This window comes from Symsagittifera roscoffensis, chromosome 4, assembly GCF_963678635.1.
Source record: "Symsagittifera roscoffensis chromosome 4, txSymRosc1.1, whole genome shotgun sequence".
Taxonomy (NCBI): Eukaryota; Metazoa; Xenacoelomorpha; order Acoela; family Convolutidae; genus Symsagittifera; species Symsagittifera roscoffensis.
The window spans coordinates 57,879,001-57,903,532 of NC_087065.1; the positions used below are offsets into that span (position 1 = coordinate 57,879,001).

Sequence of the window (24,532 nt, forward strand, 5' to 3'; positions counted from 1 at the left end):
TCCTAGTTATGTTCAATTAACGTGTTCCAAACAGTTTTTTTAAAGCATTTTCTTAACTTAGTAGAGAACATCAACCACCAGAAAGTAAGGTGAAGAATTGCTGTGGGGGCAGCTACAGTATGTTTAGACCGCTGTGATTCAATTAAAAATACAAAACAATCATTTTTCCTTAACAGGTTTCGACCATTCGAAGAATGATAAGTAACTTTGGATTCGGGTCGGTTTTTAGGCCAATTTTGACTACCTCGAGGAAATCGAGTGGGGTATCATAATGAGGCCTGTTTGGTCGTATGTTAGATTCTTATGTCTTCTCACGGAGAGGCTCTCCTAGTGTCAAAAAAATTGATCTGAATATTTTCGATTTTCAGGCTAAATAGATGAAATTTGATGAGAGACTGACCTCACAACTTAAATTCTACAAAAGTTTTACGCTATCTTTCTCTTTCAACGCATTTTTACACATCCGCAACCAGCTATTAAGTACAGCCAGTGCTAAGGATATTAACACAGACTATATATTACAAATAGCCCTTTAGCGTCAAGGTATCATGAATTTGTAGCCTAGAGGTAGGAAAGAAGACCCGCAACCAAATAACAGGGCTCGAACCTGGGCATGGTCGGACGTTTTTAATGAGGCCTGTTTGGTCGTATATTAGATTCTTATGTCTTCTCACGGAGAGGCTCTCCTAGTGTCAAAAAAATTGGTCTGAATATTTTCGATTTTCAGGCTAAATAGATGAAATTTGATGAGAGACTAACCTCCCAACTTAAATTCTACAAAAGTTTTACGCTATCTTTCTCTTTTAACGCATTTTTACACATCCGCAACCAGCTATTAAGTACAGCCAGTGCTGAGGATATTAACACAGACTATATATTACAAATAGCCCTTTAGCTTCAAGGTATCATGAATTTGTAGCCTAGAGGTAGGGAAGGAGACCCGCAACAAAAGAAGATGGTTCGAACCTGGGCAGGGTCGGAAGTTTTTAATGAACTTTTTCGTATACTAGTTGAGATGCGTCCGCTATATGAATTGAGGCCTGTTAGTTGATGATTTTTTTTTTCAAATTGACTGGTACTGCTAATACGTCATATTTGGCTTTCGTCGCTTAGCATTTATGTTGACTCATAATTGGCGTGCGTTAGTTAAAATTTTTTGTAGACTCAAAGTTTCACTCAGATTTTCCAGTAGCTTTATTTGTAATATTTTTGCTTGTGAAAGCGAAATGCAACTTCGCTTATGTGTTCAATGTAGTTACCGCTCTTTCTTGTGATCTTTCTCCTAAATCAACCGATCTTTCTAAAAATGAAAAACTAAAAGGAATTTAGGCAACGAAAACTGCAAAAACGATGATTTCTTGAAAATTTTTCTCCAATTTGGTTTGAAATTTTTTTTTTACTGTGGTACGTCATATTAACAGGATATTCGTGTTTTTTAAGAGTAATTAGCGTATTAAGTACTCTTGTATAGGTCTTGGTGATTTTTTTCGGGAAAGAAGTTAAAAAGAAATCAATAGTCAAACAGCAAAAAATCTAATGTTCATCCTCAATTTGGAATTTTTGCGGTTTGACTTCTCATTTAAAAAAAATTTTTTTGGTCTTCTCATTTTTTTTATTTTCTTTGGCCTTCGCGCTTCTTAAAATAGTCGGCATAAAAATATGTCTAATAATCTCAGATAGTGGCGCTTTATGAATGATGCACTAAGTTTCTTTCAATTTGACTCACGATAAAAAATCACAACTGAACTATGCACATCAAAACCTTCTGGATCCTGATAATGTAAATGATCATAGTGGACTGAATTTTTTTCAGCTGGCTTCCATACGGTTCAAAGTAATACTTGGTGGTTTGCCTATGGTATTGATTATGGTTTTACGCGCTATTTATTTTGTCGGCTTTGTTGTCTATTTTTTGCAAGCCTCAAAGTACAAGAGCGTTTTTTATCAACGATTTCGGCAAATTTTTTGGCACTAGCTTTGAATTATTAAATGAAGTAGCTTTTCATGAATTAGGCCCAGGGTTGCATTGTTATTTACATCCCTGTTATTTAACTAGACGTGTATTTATTTACTGTTACAAACTGAAACTGCAGTGTAAGAGAAAGCGTTTTCTACGATGAGATTCCTCCACTCTTACCTGAGAAACCGCCTTGACTTGAAATTATTGGGAAACTGGCTGGTTGTCTATGTGTACTGAAATCTGATTGAATATAATTCATTGTTTGGTACACTGCTTAAAATTTTCAAACTTTCTCTTTTACCGATTTAATTGTTAATAATGTTAAAAACGTCATTTGCTAGGGCGGATTGTCATTAATGCAACCTTGCTGAGGCCGCGTCGTTGATCCGACCACGAAGTTGGGTTTTAATTTTTTATTTACGCAAAACCATGTGACACAAATAATCGTTAGATGGGTTTGAGTGATATATCAAAATACGCGTCTTTCAGTCGTGATATAATCAAAACTGAGTATTCCAAAAATGTTCTACATTTCACATTCCAGTTTAGGCAAACGGGTATGAACCTTCTTCACGTGCTCAAGTTGATAAAATTTTGAAAAACCAATTTAAAATGGTTACGGATCCTTTTTATTTACTTGCACAGCAACCAGCTATTCTTGTTGTTCTGACTTTCAAAGAAAACGGAATAATTATGCTCGGTGTGGGTTTTTTATTCAGTCAATTTTCGCCGATCGAAATAATAGTTGTCAGCAAAAATTTTTTATATTTTATTGAATTACCTCCAAATATTTTTAGTAAAGTTCTGGGGGTTTCAAAATTGCCAAAATGGCCATATTTTGGACTAAATTATGCACGCTTTGAAGAATTTATTCAGATTGCTGAGAGCGTAAGCCGAATTATTTACGCGTGGCAAATTATCCCGCACAACAAACTCGTTACGAATTGAATTGAGGCTAGCTTATCAGATCAGTCGTATTAATTTCATACGACTCAACATTTCACACTTTGATATTGTCCAAAATTTATAGGTTTTCAATCTTTTTTTCCAAAAACTGCAATTTTAACTTCAGAATAACCAGCGGATTGGAGGATAATTCATCAAGATTTTCAGATTATGTTCAATTTGTATCAGAAATTATCAAGTTAAAAAGAGTCAATAAAATTAACAGGTATTGGGTATTCTATGAAATTGTGAAAGGATAAGGTGCTTTCATCTGCGTTACTTGGCTTTATTACTTGCGCAACGTGTTCGTTTGTCTGATAAAACCAAAAAAAAATTTCTCAAACTTAGAATAATTCAAGCTTTTCTGGGTTAAGGCCTTTTGGCTTTGATATAGCCTGCTTTCATTGGTCACCTAAGCTCTTTGTTAGCTGAGTCTAAAATTCAAAATGTCTGGAGTATTTGTGGCTCGATGTCTTGTAATTGAGTTGCTAATGGGTTTTTTCAGCGTTCGACTAAATATAATTCAAAGTTGTTCTCTAGTCTGTGCGAAGCAATTTGCCATTTAGTTTTTGTAAAAGTTTTTTGGATGAAAAATGTCCTTTCGCTTTTTTCTGTAGTTTCGGTTTTTAAAGTCTCAGTCGATCAATGAACCAACCGAGAGAACATAATAAATATTGGATTAAAATTTTCATTTGTTGATTTTTCCGGACTGATAATTTTAAAAAGATTACATAAAAGAAGTAGAAGTATTTATGTTCTTTCGTAAATATAACGCAAAGTTGAAAAAATTCAGGGCATACGCTGGGTATATCTCATATGAATAAATCAATCATATTAATTCAGCGGTATATGAGTAACGACTGACCCTTTTTTTTTTACCAATAGCTTAGATTATGAATATGAACTGAATCAATTTTTCAAAAGACTATTTCCACCTGTGAGAGCAAGTGACTACTAATCGGGAACTATACTTTTTTCCCGTCAACAACTTTTCTTACAACTTTACCTATTACTGCACAGATTTCTTATAGGAGTTTTTACTTTCATGTGCAGGCTGACAACGTTTAAATTATTTTATGGGCAGGCTAACGTCACCTACTTTTTTTAGTTCATTTCTGGGTAGTAACCAACTTTACAAGTTTATCTATTGAAAGTTTTTCTTTTGGGATTTGTGATTTCGTCCCAATTTATGTCGGCTAATTTTCCGTTTTTTTTTCAAACGCAGTTTATATTATATGGTACGCGTTTCAAACATATTTTTTCCAAAGTTTGCTTTTTTTTAATTTTTTTTTTTATTCAAGTAGTGTTTACTATAATTGAAAGTCACTCTGAAGTTAATGAACTTATGAACTGAAAATATAATAATACATTTTCTCAGTTAAATGGCTTCGACTTACGTTTTATCGGCTTCGTCAACTTATTTTGTCTAGTTTCAATGGCAAATTTCTATGCTTTTGAATGTTTCAGAAGAGATTGGTCGTAAAATTTAAAATTCATTAGCTCAAATTTTCTATGTACAACTTTGTTTTCGGCTTAGCGAGGATCGAGTCAATTTTTGTAGCCTTAGTTGCCGCTCGGTCATAGACTTTCAATGCTTGTTTAGACTGTTTTTGAACATCATCTGAGACTAAAATATAAAACTTTTAAGAATCTTTCATTTTTAGGTCATTATCTGTATGTATGTTCAATCTGCAATGTTTTAATTGTATCGCAATTTTTGCAAAGCTTCGCTTCTGTATTAAGTAGTCTTTTTAAATTTCAAAAAAAGTGCGTGCTTTTTTCTCTTAAAAAATATAGCAGATTGTTGAATAAGCGCTAAGCTCTCGAAGTTGGCATAGTTTTAGCTGGCCTAGTTTTAGCGCTTGTCAGTTTCAAAAATTCAAAACATTTATATAATCAATCTGTTTAAAAAACTTAAGGAATCAAGCATGTCATTTTTGCATTAACAAGTGCTTAGTCTTAATCAAATGCGTTTCTGTTTTTATTTGAGCACAGTTCAGTAATTCTTTGCCGTAAAGTTCTGAACGATTGAAAAGTCGTCTCGACAACCTTTTTTTTCTTCACGACTTTTCTACTGCTAAATTTAACCAGATTCTGATCTCAATCAAAACCTTAATTTGGCGGGGAAAGTTTTAGAAATACCGGGTTCGACACAAAAAAAAATTCTCGTACGATTGCAGTTTTGTATTATCATATGAGAATTGCAGGACGCAAATTGTTTTAAATGTATTTTGCAAAAACAAAAGTTAACTTCATTAACAGTTGCAAGTTTTAGCGAATGTAGTATTATAGTACGACTATTCTTTGTGCCCAACCTAAGTTACAACTATTAACCTGATATGCATGTGAGAGTGAGAAAATTTGAAGATCTTACACAGCGGCATCATTGTGACAATTAATACCCGTGAGCTCCATATTTTCAATGGGGATTTCAGCCATGAATAATTACTCAACAGCTTTTACCCTTGCAATAAGCAAAGCTATTGCAATCGTGTACTAGACTTTTTCCCGTTAATAACTTTGTTCACGGGACTCATTCGTCTTCTGACATGCTCAATTTCTTAAATTAGAAAAACCTACTCTTATTTAAGTAGTTATTAGGTAACTAACGCTCCGCTTCGTCGCTGTCTTTTTTTGCTCCCGCTGAATACTTAAACGGTTTTCCCACTCAACGGCTTTCAACGGCTTTCAACTCGAATGAAAAATTATCTGGCATTGTCGATACATGTGGTCCTAAGAGGATTACAGCCTAATGGTTATTCTATCATTGTGGACGATCCTAACGTGAACAAGAGGTTGTTGACACGAGTAGACATATTGCATAGAAAAAAAATTAATGGGTTTAAATAATCTTCACATTATTCAAAGGATAAGTTCGTTAATCACCTTCCGTCTTTTATTTTGTCTGTTTCTAATCACATACTTTTTTATCAAAACACCCTGATGCCCACTCTTTTGAAGCTTGATTTTAAAACTTTCTTGTTCGTTAAAATATTATATTATGTTGTTCGACATATGTCACAGTATAAACTTTTTTTTTTTGAAAAAAAAGAAGCGTTTTACTGATGAAAACTTTATTCTTACTGAGGGTAAACTAAATCTATGAATACATTAACAGCCAGAATGGCTCCATCGCTTTAGTAAAAACATCGAAATTTTGTTTTGAAGAGAGGGAAGGGGTGATATTAATAAGTTCACGAGCTAGCTAATGAAGGTTAGTTAAGAATTAAAACAAACAAGATTGAAACGCAAAAATAGTCTGAAAACCAATGTGTAGACAATTTTTAATCCGAATAACCAATTATCACTTCAGTATTCCTCGAATGTTTTGGATCCAAATCATGGCTAAAAATTTTAAATTTGATGTCAAGATTGACTCTTGCGATCTTTTTTTGGGAAGGTAATCCCGCCCGTATTGATCGGCTTGTCCAAGAAACTAAGTGTCTATTTGCAATCCGGATGGTATTTAGTCGAACAAATTTTGATATTTTAGGAATCACGCTTGGAAGGAATATGTTAGATAGTGATACCTGAGCTAAAAATTTAAAAGACCTGCTATCAAGTTCGAACCTAGGGTTTTCTAAAAGACCTGCTATTCACGTTCGAACCTTTTTTTAGGTCGGCTAAATTGATTTTCTGAGCTCCCCATTTTGACCAAATAAAGACCTCATTTTGACCAAACTTTCTGCGTCGCAGGCAAAATTTTGAAAAACAGGCCATAAGAAACAAAAGAGGCGTTTTAAGCAGTTTTTGGAAAATTTTGACCGAAAAACGGCGTGTTTTTGGCGCGCGCTCCCAAAGGCGCCTGTAGAAAAATTTAAGGGTCAGTCAGCCAAAAATTGTTATTTTAAAATAGTGCAAAGGGAAAAGCTTTGAGTCGAGGGGGCTTAATCCCTGAATCCCCCCCCCCCCTAAATCCGCTGTTGCCGGCTATCTTTTTTTTTCAAAGTATCGAGGCTTGAAAATTTAGAGTCAAAAGTGCACGCTACATTTCTTTTCAGCTCCTATATTGCCCGCGGCAAATTTATCCTGCTCAAAATTTATTCAAAAATACTGTGAAGCTAAGCATATACTCCTTCAGGCAAACCTGAAATAGCTATCTATTCAGGAACTATTTACTTAATTTATATCTATAGTTCTTTCACGCTTACCTCAAGGAGTATAAAACTTCCTTAAAACAATTTTGATTAATTTTTGAGCTGGATTAATTTGCCGCTGGCGGCATACGAGCTGAAAAAACGAAATATAACGTTGAGCTTTTACGCGAAATTGCCATAATTGGCACTTATAGAGCCTCAGGAATTAACAAAAAAGGATAGCACGATTTTTATATATTTCAGCTCCTGCTATCTAAGCTGTTCCTTTTCAGAATTCGTGTTCCTGAAGAAAAAAAAACAAATTGTAATGGAACTTGTTTTAGAAAGTGTAAAAGATTTTGGTGCTCAGAGCTCAAAATTAAAAATATAATTATGCCCTTTTCTTACAGTTCAGGGGCTTTGTAAATACAAAAACATTTTTGCTAATTTGGAAAAATTAGTGCTAGGAAAATTTCGGTGTAGGTGGTAATTAATCCGGCTTAGAAATTATTGCCAATTGAAGGGCGACCGGATAGATTCAATTAATGTTTTAAAAAAATGCACAAATAAAGTTTTTGCGTGTGAGTGAAAGGTCGCAAAACTACAAGGGTTAGGCGTGATACGAGCATCCTTTGTATTTGTATGTACCGGTGGAGGAAAGGTAACTAGTTGGAAGTTTTTAGTCCGTTTTCATGATCAAACCCTTAATTTGGAGATATTAAAGGGCAGTTAAAGATATTAAAGATTATAATGGAAAATGCTAATTTAAACCATGGATTATCCTCTGGATTATCTTCTCTGGATTATCCTCAATAAACAATTTTAATTATGTAGCTTCCAAGTTTTTCTCCATTTGAATACAAACCAATGAGTTTTTCTGAACCTCCATTAACGCCCACCTGTTGCTAGAGTTGGCACTGCACGATTACCACCCGGGTTGATCAAAAATACTTGTCCTACAATTTCCATATATGAAAAAATGCTTATCCTACAATTTCCTACAGTTTCATAGACTCAGAAAAGAGTAAAAAAACTCTAGGATAAGCATTTTTTCATATATGGAAATTGTAGGATAAACATTTTTCATATAAGGAAATTGTAGGATAAGCATTTTTTCATATATGGAAATTGTAGGATAAGCATTTTATAATATATGGAAATTGTAAAACAAGCGTTTTTTCATATATGAAAACTGTACGACAAGCATTTTTTCATTTATGGAAATTGTAAGACAAGCATTTTTTGAAAACTCAAATGAGGCTCAATTAGCGTTTTAACTTACCCCATAAGACGTGCAATCTCTGAACAGAGAAGAGAACCAACAGAAAAATCAGAGAGTTTTAGAGGTTGGAACCTCAAACTCTTCATTATCTGTAGGCGAATCTCCTCAACTCTTGAGAGAGCAACAATTTCCTAAGCCTACTCCTAGATGAACCAAAACCATAAGGGAGGAGTTGTCTCAAACGCCAAAAAAACCTGTTTTCCTGATGGAAACATTCTCCAAGCATACATACTCCAGTTGATCCACGAGTTCAAGCAAGTTCTGTCATCAGCATAAATTCATTTCCTATAAAAACAAAATTTTACACGTGCGAGAAAACAGAAAAGATTCAACACATACGTAATTAATGTTTATTGAAATGATTTCTGATCAAAATTCAGAACTCCTACACGAATGCGAAAAATCAAATTTAAAGGCCACCATCGGAATCATATATGAGATGACTGGGTCAGAAATCAGCCAAGCGAAGGCGCTCAGAAGTACTTTTCTGCACTGATTTACTCTGTAAAACAGTGCAGAAATGTGCTTCTCGGCGCCATCGATTGGCTGACTTCCGACCCTGTCATCTCATATATGATTTCGATGGTGGCCTTAAATGTTGACATTTCTGCATAGGGAATTGTACCTTTGCTTTCCTCTCCCCACTCAACCCCCCCCCCCCGCACCCCCCCCCCCCCACCTGAACCAACCCACACCTGAACAGCCACCCAACTGAACCCACCGCCCTCCACCACCTGAGCCCCCCCCCCCCCCCCTGAGCACCCCCAGATATGTTTCGACTTTCTCGACCAAAAAAAATTGATTCTACTTTCTAGAAGAAAATCTTTCTACTTTCTCGACCAACAAATTTATTTAGATTCGAATTAAATTTTCGTTTTTGATGAGCAAGGTGCTTTAAATTGAGCAAAAGCACTTTAATTACTTTAAATTTGATTAAAAACAAGTTTCAACAAGTTTCTGAAAAACCTGCCTTTCATATGGAAATTGTAATATTACCATTTTTTTCCAAAAAAAATAAACGTAGTTATTTTTCATCACCAGACTGTTTTATTTGATTCAAATAGCCGGAGAAACTAGATTGAATCTTATTTAAATGGTGTTTTGAAATTGTAGGAAAATTGTATGATTAGCATTTTTCCATACACTTGATGTAGGAAATTGTATAAGCATTTTCGGTGTGGGGAAATGTAAGATAAGCATTTTCGGTTTATGGAGGTCCACCCGGGCACCTAAAACCGGTACCGTACTGTACGACAAAAAAGACTTCGCTCATGCTACAAAAAAAAATTTCTGGAAAAACTTTATTTGGAATCGTCATTTGGATAATTGACTTTATCAAAACCATCAAGTAGTTATAACCCTGAAAACGCGAAAAGCAATTTTTCAATCAACGAATACTTCAATAGTTTAGCAAATACTCAAAACCTAGGTAAAAATTGACCCCCGTATGGCAAGGTACTATTAACTCTCAACTTCGGTACCGTACAGTAGTAGTGCCAAATGTATTATGTACCGGTACCATGCAAACTTTAAATGTTGTCCTGATATGCATGAGAGTGTGAGAGCATTTAAGATCTTACTCATGGCGTCATCATAGTGACCATTAATACTCGCCCTACACGTTTTGCTCGGGAATTTAGCCGTGGTTAATTGCTCAACAACTTTTTACCCTTGCGATAATGAAAAGTATTGCAATCGGCTACTAGACGTTTTTCCCCGTAAATAACTTTGTTTGCTGGACAGACTCATCTCTTGGACTCACTGATATTCTGACATGCTCAATTTCTTGAAAATTCAAATTAAACTTATAATATAAGTATTTTAATTATTTGAACTACTATAATTAAAACGCGTTAGTTATTTAATTACTATTTAAACTATAATACGGGCTCCGCTTTGTCTGTCCTAGTTTTGCATTGCCGATGCATGTGTCCTAAGAGGATTACGGACTAATAGCTATTCCATCATTGTGAACGATCCTAATTGGAACAGAAAAGCGATGGCTGAAAGCGACTAATTGCAGCAGAAAAGCCGATCTCTTCAAGGTGATAGTGTGCTCAAAAACTCCGTTAAGAAATTAACTCAAAAACAGCAGGATGTGCTCGTGTTCAGAAGGGTAACATTCTTGGTCTAGGACTAGAAAGTTTAATTTACCTCTTAGATATCTTTTGAGTCTCGATTGCTGGCGGTGGCCATTCCAAACTGTTTTCAATTAGAAAAGTTTTTGCTGCATTTCGTTTTAGCATAAATCGTAGCCATTTTAGATTATATAAAAAAATATCCTTTCTAAAGCTAGCTTTTTGCACATAATGCATTAATATTTTTTGTTCTTTAATCCTATAATTTCTTATTATCTCGATATCTCGTTGCTATATAGCTTCAACTAGGTTTCCAAACGTGTAATAACAATTTATAAATTTAATCGATATACATCGTTCTTATTAAACTCAAGGATCAGCGTTTAAGTTCAACAATAATGGCGATAAATTCACAACAATCTGTTTTGAGCACTTTAGTTCTACCATCTGGTCATTTCCTTCTGAAGTCTAGTACCCCATTCCTTCGAGGTACTCGGCTATCGAAACGGCCGCCTTGGTCGACTCGCCCGCCTGTTGACCTTCAGCCGTGTGTGCAATCACGATGGCAGTCTTGGAGGCCGCGCACGTCACAGCTCCGTGGTCTTTCTTCTTTCCCTGAATCAGTTTTCCGTCCTCCTCTCGCAGAAATTGATACTTAACAGTTTCGAGCATGATTCCGCTGGCTTGCAGAGGTGAGAAGTCCTTCGTCTTCATCGCTTTTCCTAAGGCTGCCGCTTCGGGTGCTAGAATTTGCATACCTTTACCTCCGTATGCTGTTGTCCAGATGGATCCGTCTTGTCCAATGATCGCCGCTTTGTCGGCGTTAGTTGAGGCAACGTTGGCGGCGCCCAAAACACTATCGATGTACCCGTCCCAGCTCATTATGTTGGCTCTCTAGAATATGTAGTGTAGGACTATAACAAGAGTTTGAAGTTTCTAGCGTGAGCGCTGTGCAATTTTGAAATTGTAGACGTTCTTCTATCGGCACAAAACTTGATGTTTGGTTAAACAAAGGTTTGTGTACTGTTGCTAAAAATCAAATAAGTTTCAGTTTATTCGCCACCAGCTACACAGGAAAACGAAAGTATAACCAAGTCAGCAGCGATACGCAGTGTGCTATGTAAGATGCGCTGCAACTGAATGTTTAATGCAATGTTATATAGATGGTAAATTTCTTTTTCTCCAATGGTTTCACTTTTAACACTCACTGGTAATGCAAAACCAAAGTGGGACAATAAATGTAAGCCTTTGTCGTTTTCAGGTCTATTAATATTTAGCGTAACGCTGAAAATTCTATGTTAGCCTCAATTGAGTTGATATTATATACGTCGTATTCCCTTCACAACAGAATGTTTGTCTTCAATCCGATAAACTTCTACGGTTCGAGATTGAATCGGAGTTCATTGAAGGTGACCATGATTTGAGAAATATGGACTGGTATTGTTTGAAATGCGTCAGACGACAAATTAATTAAATACCAACCTAGTTGAATTGAATGATGACAAAATTGGTCCTCTATGTGAATGTGAGGCCGATATATTACATGGTCTGAATGGCTGAAATGGTCCGTCCTAAGAAGATAAGGGTGGTACCCTTAGGACGTACCCAGGGTACGTCCTAAGGGTACTTGCCAAATGTAAGAAATATCTTCGTAAGGAGGGACGTTTCTAATGATTGTTAAGTGGCAAACACTGCGGAGATATTCAAACTTAAGAATATAAACAAAATATAACAAAGAAGAGCGTTATAGGCTGTATTAAACTATACTTTTTCTTGGTAATAAATATGCAGCACCCTCGATGGCTTCGGATTCCAATGTTGTAGAAAGGCTGCTGAACCTCCTTTTCAGTGGATCACTTCGAGTCATCATTCCTATCAGTGTTTAAAAATCAAACAAACTCATGTTGGAGATTAACGGGTTATTATAACAAATATTTGACCCAAAAAGCGGACTAAAGTTTTTCGCGAAATCAGATATTATGTGTAAAGGCTGCGACATCGTGTTGGAAAAACTAACAACTGAATTATTTAGATAAGGATAAAAATGCTGGTAACATTTACATTCAAGTGGCTAAACATTCGAACAACGGTGACAAGTCTGCGGATAGTGGTTTAATATTTTTCAATATCTTCCGTTGTTTTCAGCAGATGTGAATTTGATATTAATTTTTGCGAAGGCAACGGTTTGCCATTCGCGCAAGTTATTTTGCCAGCCCTTAACCACCTGTGCATTTGAAGCCTGGGGGTGAATTATGAGCATAACTATTTTAAGGAAAGTAACTAACCTCAGCAAAGCAGTTTAAGTACTTGGTAGTTTTTAGAACTTGTATCAAAGTTCGCATAAGTTTAAGTTAACCATCAAACCTTAAAAGCCGAATAAAATTGTTTAAATAATCTTCCATAGTCAGAGATTGACTCGTTTTGATGATGTGAATTTTGTGGATAGGGTTACAGTTAAAGTTTTTACTAGTGCAGCCAAACTGAGCTAGTTTAAAGAAAACTTGGCTTAGTTGGTCCTTTTTGGGCGTTCGACAAGTTCTCAAGAAAGCTTTCAATTTTGACCTTAGAAAAGCTTAACAAGCATTCGCTTAAACTCATTAACAAAACTTCCATTGAGAAACTGTTACTTATTCTTCGTCTTCTTTCTTCATTTTTATTTTGTCTTGCAACTTAAGCCACTTTCTAGGGGCTTTCTGCAGTGCCGAAACTAAACGTGTGTTGAAGAGCGCCAAAAACTGATATTATAGTTAAGAACATTGAATTCCATTTGTAAATTGTTATGTTAGCAATTTCAAGTGTAAGTAGTATTGTAATCCGCCGTGTGTCCTTAGGGGGGGGGGGGGGTCTTTTCGACGGTAGGGGTCTTTGGGGTCCTACCAAAAGTAGGTTCCAAAAGGACCCATCTTTTTTAAAGACCCCAAAGTACCCTGCCCGAAATAAAAAGACCCCTCTCTTAGGACACCCGACAGACAAAATACTTTGGTATTTATTTTCGCGCGGTGGTTAAATTTAATCCCTTCCACACTTTCCCACTGTTCAACTAAATAAGTTTGAGACCCCATTAAAAAACTGACCTGCTTGAGAAGGAGGAAGGACGTGACAAATAATAAGAGGGTAAGAAGGTAAAGAGGACTTGATAAATAATAGATAAAGTAACATATAAAAAAAGAAAAAAAGAAAATAAAAACGGATTGTTGACAGGAGTACGGATAGGAGAGCAGAGGAAGGGTTTACGGCCACATCCGCATGTCGTCTTCGGGATCCGACCAAGGGACATGAAGAATACTGACTAGACGCTCCATTTTAAATTTGAAGCGCCACTCAGTACTCTCGAATCCCGCACCCAGAGACTCGCACAGCCAGAAATTTTCCATGCTCCCCACATCAACACACATATATTCAAATATGCCCTCCTTTTTCTCAAATGCAACCTCAATGTAATGCAGCTTAAAATTCGCTGCAGTGGTGGCCGGGGTAAACTCTACGGTCACACCAAAGATATTTTTGCCTTCGTGAGTTCCAGGTCCCACATAAGGCAAATCAATGGGTGACTCTTGGAGACCACCAAGGGGAATATCCATCTAAACACATGAAAATAGGTTGAAATCATTAGTTAGAAATAGGAGTGAGTAAGTGGTATCTAGAAGGTTACTTTCATTTCCACTGGCTTGAAATTCAGCAGGTCGGAGAAGTTCTGGAAAAAAATTTAAAAAAATGAAATTGGAAAAACGTAGAGTTACTTCAAAAGACTTGGAAATTATTCATGAAAATTTTATTACTTTGAAAAAAACCTATCCGGAAAACACTAACCGTCGAAATTATTTCTTAGCTGCATGTTCAATGTTCTTCTTCTCAACTACTAATGATATAAATTTCGATGTTGCTATCAAGTTGAGACCCTATGGGGGTCTGATCGGTATAGACAATTCTTTTTGGATAAATATTTAAATGATTCGAAAATTTTACGAATGCATGCTATTTTACACGATGCCGCCGGTTTTGTCCGCAAAGTTTATAACACTGGTCCCACATACTGCTATGTTTTACCATAGAAATGCAACAGTAGTTTGATTGGTCACTTGAGTGGAATTACGTTTTGTTTGTATATCAAACTGAAGAAACCGAAACTCTACCATTTATTAGAATGCTGAAGGAAAAATCAGTTGTGTTGGATTTTGAGGAATTTCGACACCAGAAAAACACATTTATAGTAAAAGAATTAGCTATAACAACTTCCGACTACAGTGATTCCCTAATTTTTCTACCTCCAGTTAATTTCAATTCCCTTCCAAAACCTGAACAAAAAGCCTACAACTGGCTGACAAATTTTTGCACGGACTTCATTGGGATAGCGGTGATTATTTATACCTGAATTTGAACCAAATCATTCAAAGTTTTGTCTTAAGAAACCCCAATGCTGTATTCTACGCCAAAGGAAAAGAAAAAGCTGATTTTTTATCCAAATACTTAGACCGCAAAGTTGTGAATCTTGACGATTTGGGCTGTCCACGAGTCGAACAATTATATTTCAAGAATTTTGTGAATTGTAACAAACACCTACCGCACCATAACTCTAAAAGTCATTGTGCATTAAAAAAGTCGAAAGCGTTCTTTGATTGGTTGAAAAATGAGTGTCAACAACGAGCGTCAGGGGAAAGTGGAGACATACATATCTCCAAATTCAGTTCTTTGTGCTTGGATGACACCAGAAAGTAACATAAAGATTTCATTGACCAGGATTGAACGCATTGATTGTAGAGGCCAAGTAGTTCAACGAAAAGAACAAGTTACACTTTCTGAAGAAGAGTTGTGCACTTTGAGGAGGTTCTTCTCCGCGATTGACCACTTCATCTACTTTCAACGATTCAAATACATCAGTAATGTTACCCAGTAAGCGCGGTCTTTGTCTTCCCAAGCTAGTCTTAGTGCCCAAACGTCAACCAGGAGTTCAAATGGATCTAACCAGCAGTGAACTATCCAATGAGATTCAAAAAATAATAAGAGAAGATTCTGTGAAGAAAATTGTGTATCATGCCAAAACTGATCATGTCCCAGCCAATTATGTTTTGGAAATGCACTATGATTTTGATGATGATAATAAACCGAGTGTCTATACAGGTTATACACGATATGAAATTTATTACTGTTCAGATGCTTAATTAATTTTTTTATGTATGATATATATTTTTCATTCTGCAAGTTCGAGAGTGAGAGAAAGCGGTAGGGAAATTGAAATGAATGAAACAGTAGTTGACGAGACTGATGGAACTATAGTTACCGATTTTGTGTATGACGAAAATCATATGGAGAAAAAATCATGGAAATTTTGCAATAACGTGACTGTACCACGGTCTGAAGTAGTTTTCATGTCACAAATGGTGTTAATTCTGACTTTATTGGCTTTTTGCATCTTTAAACTTTCATTAACGCAGTTAACTTGTGAAGAAACCTCAGTTTGGTTCTCAATTTTATCGGGTTTAGTTGGTTATGTATTACCAAATCCAAGAATATGAATAAAGTTATTGATACATCTACGAGACTTTTTTTAGCCATCGTGGGCCCCTCGGGTTCTGGAAAAACAGAGCTGATATTCAAATTGTTGAAAGGAAAAACATTTTATCCCAAATTTCAAAGAGCCCTATACTTTTACAAAAAGATTCAGCCTCTTTATAGTGAAAAATCCAATACCCACAGCATTGATCTAACTTTCATAAAATTCAATGGCTTTGACAGTTTGCGAAACCTTGAAAACATTCTTCTTGTTTTTGATGATTCATGCGAAGAAATCTATAACGATAAAGACTTTGTCAAACTTGCGACAGCAGGAAGACACCGAGGACTAGATGTAATATATGTTAAACATAATTTGTTCCAACAAAGCAGATGGTCTCGAACAATTGATTTAAACACATCACACTTCATTCTGTTCAAATCACCTCGTGATATTCAGCAACTTGATCATCTTGGAAGACAATTGAACAACACTAAATTTTTGAGACACTGTTATCAGCTCGCTACAAAAGACACATACGGTCATCTTTTAATCGACTTGGATCCGCGTACATCCGATTGTTTGAGATATTGTTCAAATATTACACCACCTGGTCCCTCAATTTTTTACTTACCAATAAATCAGGCAGAGGTTACACCTCTCACAAATGAACGCGAAAAAATTATCTATTCTGCAGCACATGGTACAATTGAATCCCAGCCAGCTCCGAAGCTTCATTAGAAAAACAACAAATCCTCAAGTTATTTCAGTTATATGTGAATGTTTGCTCAATGTAGTCAATGGCAATGTATCTGTTAATATTCCAAACATTGAAAATTTCGAAGTGGCATACAAACTTTTAATCAGCCGAAAAACAAAACTTGAACGAAAACGAGCTATTATTCTAACGAAACAAGGTTTCAACTTGATCAGACTGATACTTCACTTCTGCTACAGATACTTGCCATCAGCATAAAACATGGCAGCAGAAGAGTTTGTTTTAATTCCAACATACATATATCCGTGAGCAACTGCATGCATCACAAGTGCTATTTAACAGTTCAATTAAACACAAAAAGCCTCAGTTATCTTACTTGAACCGCATGAGACCTCTAATACCCACGAAGCAAAACTCAGTATCGACTGAAACTCTTCCACTAACCCTTCCACCAACACCTCCCTCAACGCCTTTTGTTGACCCTGGGGAACAATCAACAGGACTTCTTACAGAAGATGAGACTAATCAATATCAGGAAGGTGGGGAGGAAGAGGAGAAGCGGATTGTGGATGAGAAGGAGCGAAAGGATAATAAAATAAACTATGAACGCATTCTATTATAATTGCAAATAATGGAGGATAAAAAATTCACGAGAGCTAAAAATATCCTGGAGGTTATCAAAAGCTCAACTCGAGTCTCAATAAACGCCATGGATGAAACAATTTATGTTGACAATGTACCAACCGGTCTCAAAGCAGCATCGTTTTTGTATGATATACAACAGCAAACTAAAATACTACACAACCCTGCTTACTTATCCGCTCTCGAACTTACCGAAGAGTCTGTTATTAACAAGTATGCCAGACACGCGGTTCAGTCAAAGATTAAAGAACAGGCCCAACGAAGAACCAAAAGTCCAACCAAATCTCCGTCAACCTCGGGCAAAACAAAAACCCTCGACAGTAGTAAGCCATCATCAAGTTCAAAACAAACCAAACGACTCAAAACAAGAAAGAAAGCCACCACGGAAAGAGTCAAAGAAAGAGAGAAAGACGAAGACGACACTGAATCGTACGGTACGCCCTATAACGATTCAGATTCTTCAACGTCAGAAAAGACGGAGACGAAAAGTAAAAGATGGGAAACCTACACCAACTGAGGAAAAACTTTTAAAAAAGAGTTACTTAGATAACGGTCCAGCATTGTTCGGTAGTGTTAAAACTTTGAAGGCTACAACGGTCATACCAAGACGAAAAGTTAAACATTTTTTACATACAGAACCATCTTATACAAAATACCGAACAGTTCGCCGCAAATTAGCTCGGCTTAAAGTGATAGTTTATGACATAAACGAAATATGGTCAATCGATTTGGCATATGTTGATAAACTAGCAAAATACAACAAAAATATCAAATATCTTTTAGTTGCAGTAGATTGCATGTCCCGTTATCTTCGCGTGCAGCCACTGAAATCAAAGTATGCCACAACAACTGCAGAAGCGTTCAATCAAATGATAAAGACAGAGAAATCGAAAAAAGTCTGGGTAGATAAAAGCACCGAGTTCAAGGGGTCATTCAAAACTTTATGTGGGAAAAAAAGTATCAAGACATACACAACAGAGAGTGAAAAGAAGTCCGCTTTCGCCGAGAGGAACATTTGATCACTAAAAAGTTTGATTTATAAATATTTGGAGGACAAATGGACCTACTCTTACATCGATAAGCTTCAAGACTTTGTCAACACAATAAATTCGAGAACAAACCGCGTCATCAAATTAGCCCCCAATAAAGTGACAAAAAAGGATGTTCCACGTCTAATTTCATTAAGAGCGGAACAATCATTGAAACTAGTTCGCCGACCAAAGCTCTACGTTGGCGATTTTGTGAGAATAGCAAAAATTGACATCCCTTTTCGAAAAGGTTATAAACAATCCTTCACTGACGAAGTTTTTGAAATATTTGACATACCAACAAGGAACCCACCGACTTATAATCTTATCGACGCTGATAGAGAACCAATAGAGGGTAAATTTTATGAGCCCGAACTAATCAGAGTATTGGAAAAGGAAGGGTCAAGCTAAACAATGTCTAGCAACTTTGGAGGTGACAAAGATTCCTTAAGTATTACATTGGTGTCATCAGCCTCAAGTAATATCTTCATTGACAACTCACTAGCGAGTTTTAAAAACCTGCTGATTGAAGATATCGATCTGCAAGGTGAATGGAGAGTTGCATTGTCAGAAATAACGTTTCCCACTCATTTTAACAATGTAACAGATACTAAAATAGTGTACTTTAAAAAAGACAAAGTTAGAGCAAGTCTTAAAGTGGCAAAAGATAAAATATCTAGACCATATGATGGAGAGAAAATTGAAATAACAAAGGGTGAATATGGCGAAATCGAGAAATTATTCAACGAAATCAATCGGAAGGTTGATCTTGATAATTTCACTTATAGCATCGACCCCATTACCAAACATCTTTCAATTTGGATGCATTATTGGGAAGGCATTACCTTTGAGAGCCCACAAATTCCTAGTATTTTGGGTTTCAAAGGTATAAGAGATGGAACGGGCTACCATATCGGCTATAAAGAATCCAGTCATATCCATAGCACTCTCACATCGCAAAACTTTATTTCCGACTACCCTGTCGATATCTCTGCTGGAACCCAAATGATGTTTATCTACTTGGATATAATCCATTATCAGATTGTGGGTGACACCAAAGCACCGTTGCTTAGAGTCATTGATACTAATCGACGAGTGAAAAACGGTTACGTGTGCAGCATTGAACCAAATCATCGCAAAGTTTTTAGCAACATAGATTATAAAAAACTCCTCGTGAATAACATCCAGAGCATTGCAGTAAACCTACGAACAGAAACCGGTAGACTTGTACCATTTGCGGGAGGAGGAGGAAGTTGTTTTGACTTTAAAATTTCAAAAGTTTTCTGATTAAGATTATGGAGGCATACTATCATAATCAAGCGACCATGCCTCACTTCTCAGGACATTACAGACAGCGGGGTAGTGGCTTCGGTGCTCTGGCTATGGGTATTGGACGAGTAGCACTTCCGTTAGCTCGGAAATTTATAGTACCAGCAGCAAAAGGTATTGGAAAAGAATTACTTGTTCAAGCAGCACCCGAATTAATAGACATAGCAACCAGGAAGAAAACGCCCAAACAAGCCTTGAAAAACATAGTAAAAAACACAATCAAAAAACAAGTTGGAGCTGGACGCAGTAAGTCCCATATGAGCAGAAAACGGAAGAGAGCAACAACAACAACAACAACAAGAAAAAGAAAAACAAAAGCTCTCATTCCACAGAAACGAACCCCACTGAGAAGTCGGTCCAAGTTTTTCACCAAAGTACGAAATGATTTCTAATTTATTGCCAACTGAAGCAACTCACAGCTCATTAGATTTATTTGAAAAGCCTCCTCTACTCGTTACATTTGAAAATGCGTTCACTCAAAAAATTGGTCCATCTTATTCACCTGATGGTCCTATGCTCGAATTTGAAATTTTAGGAGATAGAAACAACTTTATAGATCTTCAATGAACTCGCTTGGAGATTGAAGCACGCGTTGTTCAAAATAATGGTAATGTACTGCGAACTCATGCTACAGAGGCAGCACAACGAGACACCCCATATTTGGTTAACAATCCACTCTCATCTTTATTTTCCGAATGCACAATGTCCTTGAATGGAGAAAAAAATTCAACAACCAATGCCAATTTTGCCCATAAGAGTTTCATTGAGACCGAATTTTCACATGGTAATGATGCAAAGAAAACATGGCTTGCTTGTCAAGGTTATTATTATGAAGATAATCCATCAGGTATTGATGGTGCTAATGGGCGAGCTGAAGATGTCGCTGAACGTAAACGAATCGTAGCTGCATCAACTGAATTCCGTTTATTTGGTAAAATTGCTTGTGATTTTTTATCATGTGACAAACATCTTATCAGCGGTGTTACAATAAGACTTTCTCTGAGACGATCTCCTAATGACTTTGTTATCATGTCTGAGCATAGAGATAATTATTACCGTGTTGAAATCACAGAGGGTAACCTATATGTGCGCAAAATGACAGTAACCGATTTTGTGCTATCGTCGATAGAAAAAACTCTGTTGAAAACACCCGCAATATACAATTATATTGAAGTTTTACCGAGAAATTTTTTGGCCACAACTGGTGTGCAAAGCTGGCGACAAGAAGACGTTTTTGCCAAAGAGCCAGCTCGTCGAATGATTTTAGCAATGAGCTCGAATACAGCATACCTGGGAACTAACCGAAAAAACCCGTTTCATTATCAAAAATTTCAGCTGAATGAAATCATTGTTTACCGAAACGGTCTGCCCATTGCAGGAACTCCTGTGTCAACGACTGATAACAAAAGAATATACTATAACACATTGGAAGCTCTAGACTTTGTTTTCAACAACAGTCATGGAATCAGTTTGGCTAATTATCACAATCATTATATTATGGCATTTGATCTCACATCTACTCAGGAGGCTTCACATGACTTTATTCATCCTGAATTGACCAATTGCACCATTTCAGTAGAACTGAAGTTTGATGCACCGCTGGGGGAAAATGTAGAGTTACTTTTCATGGGAGAGCGTGCATCAACAGTTTACGTGCGTTCCGATAGAAAAATAGCTAAAAACACTCTAATGAGTTGACTCGGTGAAAAAAATGGACAATTTAACGATTACTGAGCTTATTCACCGATGCAAGCATTTGAAACATCGATTTTGTGGCATTTTTCCCGCTAACTTAGCATTTAATACAATATTGAAACGTGACAATACTTTCATGATAGTGAACGCATCAAACTCAGACCAGCCAGAAACTCATTGGTTACTGTTTGCTCAAGCTGGTGGTCAAATCTTTTTTGCAGATCCTCTTGGACGAAGCCTACACAACTATCCACATGTATACAAAAATATGAGACGTTCTATCCATGAGGGAAACCAAATACTGATGAATAAGCCAATCCAATCAGCTAACTCGGTCTTGTGCGGACTTTATTGTATTTATGTTGCTCATGTTATAATTTCATCTAAATTTCCTATAGGTTTCAAGGTTAATGACCATGACATGATGAGTTTTGCTAAACATATGATGTTATAACTTTCTGATACTGATGCATTTCTTTACGGATTTATAATTTATTTTTAAGAAAAAAACATGTTTTATGGTTGCTAGAACACTTGCCTCTGGCGTTATCGCAGGCTCTAAAAACCGTTTTCAGAGTTTACATTTTTTTCCATTATAAATTTAACAAACAAAGTATTTGAATCAATCTCTAAACGACCATACCCACTCAAGATGATATCAATAATTTTAGAAAACTCGGCGGCATTATCACCATTCAAAATACCAATGAAGCGTTCAATTGTTACATTAGTGATTAAATCAGTTTGAGTTTGAATGGATCGAGTTTATGAAGCAAAGCAAACTTGTGGCAATCTTCTTCGTAAAGAAGCACCACCAATGTCAGTTGAGTTGTTAATAGAATTGTTGTAGTTGACCGCAATTTTAAGTTTTTCCATCAGGGGTCCCGATAGGTGAAGTTTACTGCAACCCAATATTAGATGCTTGAAAGATGAGAGTAGACAAGGTACAACGAAAGTGGTTGAGGTCATCTTTTTCACAACGTCGACACAATCCTTGGTTACTTCGATGAGAACATGGATTTGGGGATGGTCATTGTCGAGCAATTGGGCGCAAGACTCGTTCTGAATTGAGTGGGTTGCAAATGCAAAATTTGTGTTTAGAGGGAGTTGTGAGGCGTCGGGTTCGTTGTTCAGAATAAAAAATTTAAAATTCTTTCGAATTTTTTTTAAAAATTCAGGCGACTGCTCATACATTGCTTCAACCATTCTGCTGGTTAAATCAAATTTTTCAAACGTTTTTTTTTTCTGTTTCAGGCAACTCTACACTTTTTTTTATTCGAGTATTCATCATCCGCATCGTTTTCATCGCCACTTTCAGCACATTCTTTTTTGGGAGGGACTAATCGTTTTGACGTGTATCGTCTTTTATGATGTTTATCATTTACAGCTGAGGAGGATGAGGAGGAGGAGGAAGAAGATGAAGTCTTTTCACCAGTTTGTTTTTTAACCAATTTTTTAATCTTTGAATAATTATCTGCCAAACAATCAAAATCTCTTGTCGTTAAGGTCACTGCTTGATAACATTTAAATACACCATCTTCATTCTTTTTATATAACTTAACTGTGATATATGTACCCATTTTGTCAAAAGTTTTCGTTCCAACCCGTACAATGCGTTTTTCTCCCGAAGATATATCTTGAAAATCATCGTAAAAGTCTGTATCATTTTCTACCGACGAGTACATAGTGGTGGTGGTAACGGTAGTGACTTGTTGGTTCAACTGTTTTATGATAGAATGAAATGAATAATGAATTGGATAGAAGATAAACAAATATCTGTGGATTTACTTTTATGGCGCCCCTTCAGCCTATAGCGGGAGAATTTGATTAGTTTTTGCAATTGGATTTGTATGAGATACAAGCGTGTTTATTGCATCTGTCATTTCTGTCTGGAAAGCACTTGAATGGGTCATAAATCTCAGTTAATGTTACATGTCGGCATACATGTACTCACTTTGAAGTGGAGACCTTTAAAGCCCCTCGTCCGGGGGACATAAAAAAGGCGTCATGCACTCTATTTGAAGTAGAGATAGCATTAGCTTGCATCTGTCTGGCAATTTCCCGTTTTAGCTCATAAATCTCAACGTTTTTACCCTGGCGGCATGCATGTTATCTCTTTGAAGTGTAAAATTTTTGTCATTTTGTGCTTTCAGAGTTTACATTTTTTTTCCATTATAAATTTAACAAACAAAGTATTTGAATCAATCTCTAAACGACCATACCCACTCAAGATGATATCAATAATTTTAGAAAACTCGGCGGCATTATCACCATTCAAAATACCAATGAAGCGTTCAATTGTTACATTAGTGATTAAATCAGTTTGAGTTTGAATGGATCGAGTTTATGAAGCAAAGCAAACTTGTGGCAATCTTCTTCGTAAAGAAGCACCACCAATGTCAGTTGAGTTGTTAATAGAATTGTTGTAGTTGACCGCAATTTTAAGTTTTTCCATCAGGGGTCCCGATAGGTGAAGTTTACTGCAACCCAATATTAGATGCTTGAAAGATGAGAGTAGACAAGGTACAACGAAAGTGGTTGAGGTCATCTTTTTCACTACGTCGACACAATCCTTGGTTACTTCGATGAGAACATGGATTTGGGGATGGTCATTGTCGAGCAATTGGGCGCAAGACTCGTTCTGAATTGAGTGGGTTGCAAATGCAAAATTTGTGTTTAGAGGGAGTTGTGAGGCGTCGGGTTCGTTGTTCAGAATAAAAAATTTAAAATTCTTTCGAGTTTTTTTTAAAAATTCAGGCGACTGCTCATACATTGCTTCAACCATTCTGCTGGTTAAATCAAATTTTTCAAACGTTTTTTTTTTCTGTTTCAGGCAACTCTACACTTTTTTTTATTCGAGTATTCATCATCCGCATCGTTTTCATCGCCACTTTCAGCACATTCTTTTTTGGGAGGGACTAATCGTTTTGACGTGTATCGTCTTTTATGATGTTTATCATTTACAGCTGAGGAGGATGAGGAGGAGGAGGAAGAAGATGAAGTCTTTTCACCAGTTTGTTTTTTAACCAATTTTTTAATCTTTGAATAATTATCTGCCAAACAATCAAAATCTCTTGTCGTTAAGGTCACTGCTTGATAACATTTAAATACACCATCTTCATTCTTTTTATATAACTTAACTGTGATATATGTACCCATTTTGTCAAAAGTTTTCGTTCCAACCCGTACAATGCGTTTTTCTCCCGAAGATATATCTTGAAAATCATCGTAAAAGTCTGTATCATTTTCTACCGACGAGTACATAGTGGTGGTGGTAACGGTAGTGAC

The 24,532-nt window shown here is 36.4% G+C and overlaps 2 protein-coding genes across 2 annotated transcripts in view; both read right to left on the reverse strand.

Moving 5' to 3' along the window:
• LOC134844539 (3'(2'),5'-bisphosphate nucleotidase 1-like) overlaps positions 1-24,532 on the reverse strand; it is a 553,428-nt gene that overhangs the window by 281,206 nt on the left and 247,690 nt on the right. The window lies entirely within an intron of this gene.
• LOC134844104 (profilin-like) lies at positions 10,664-11,729 on the reverse strand. The gene has a single exon (XM_063860588.1). It carries the CDS (start codon positions 11,221-11,223, stop codon positions 10,810-10,812), a length of 414 nt encoding a protein of 137 aa, XP_063716658.1. The 5' UTR covers positions 11,224-11,729; the 3' UTR covers positions 10,664-10,809.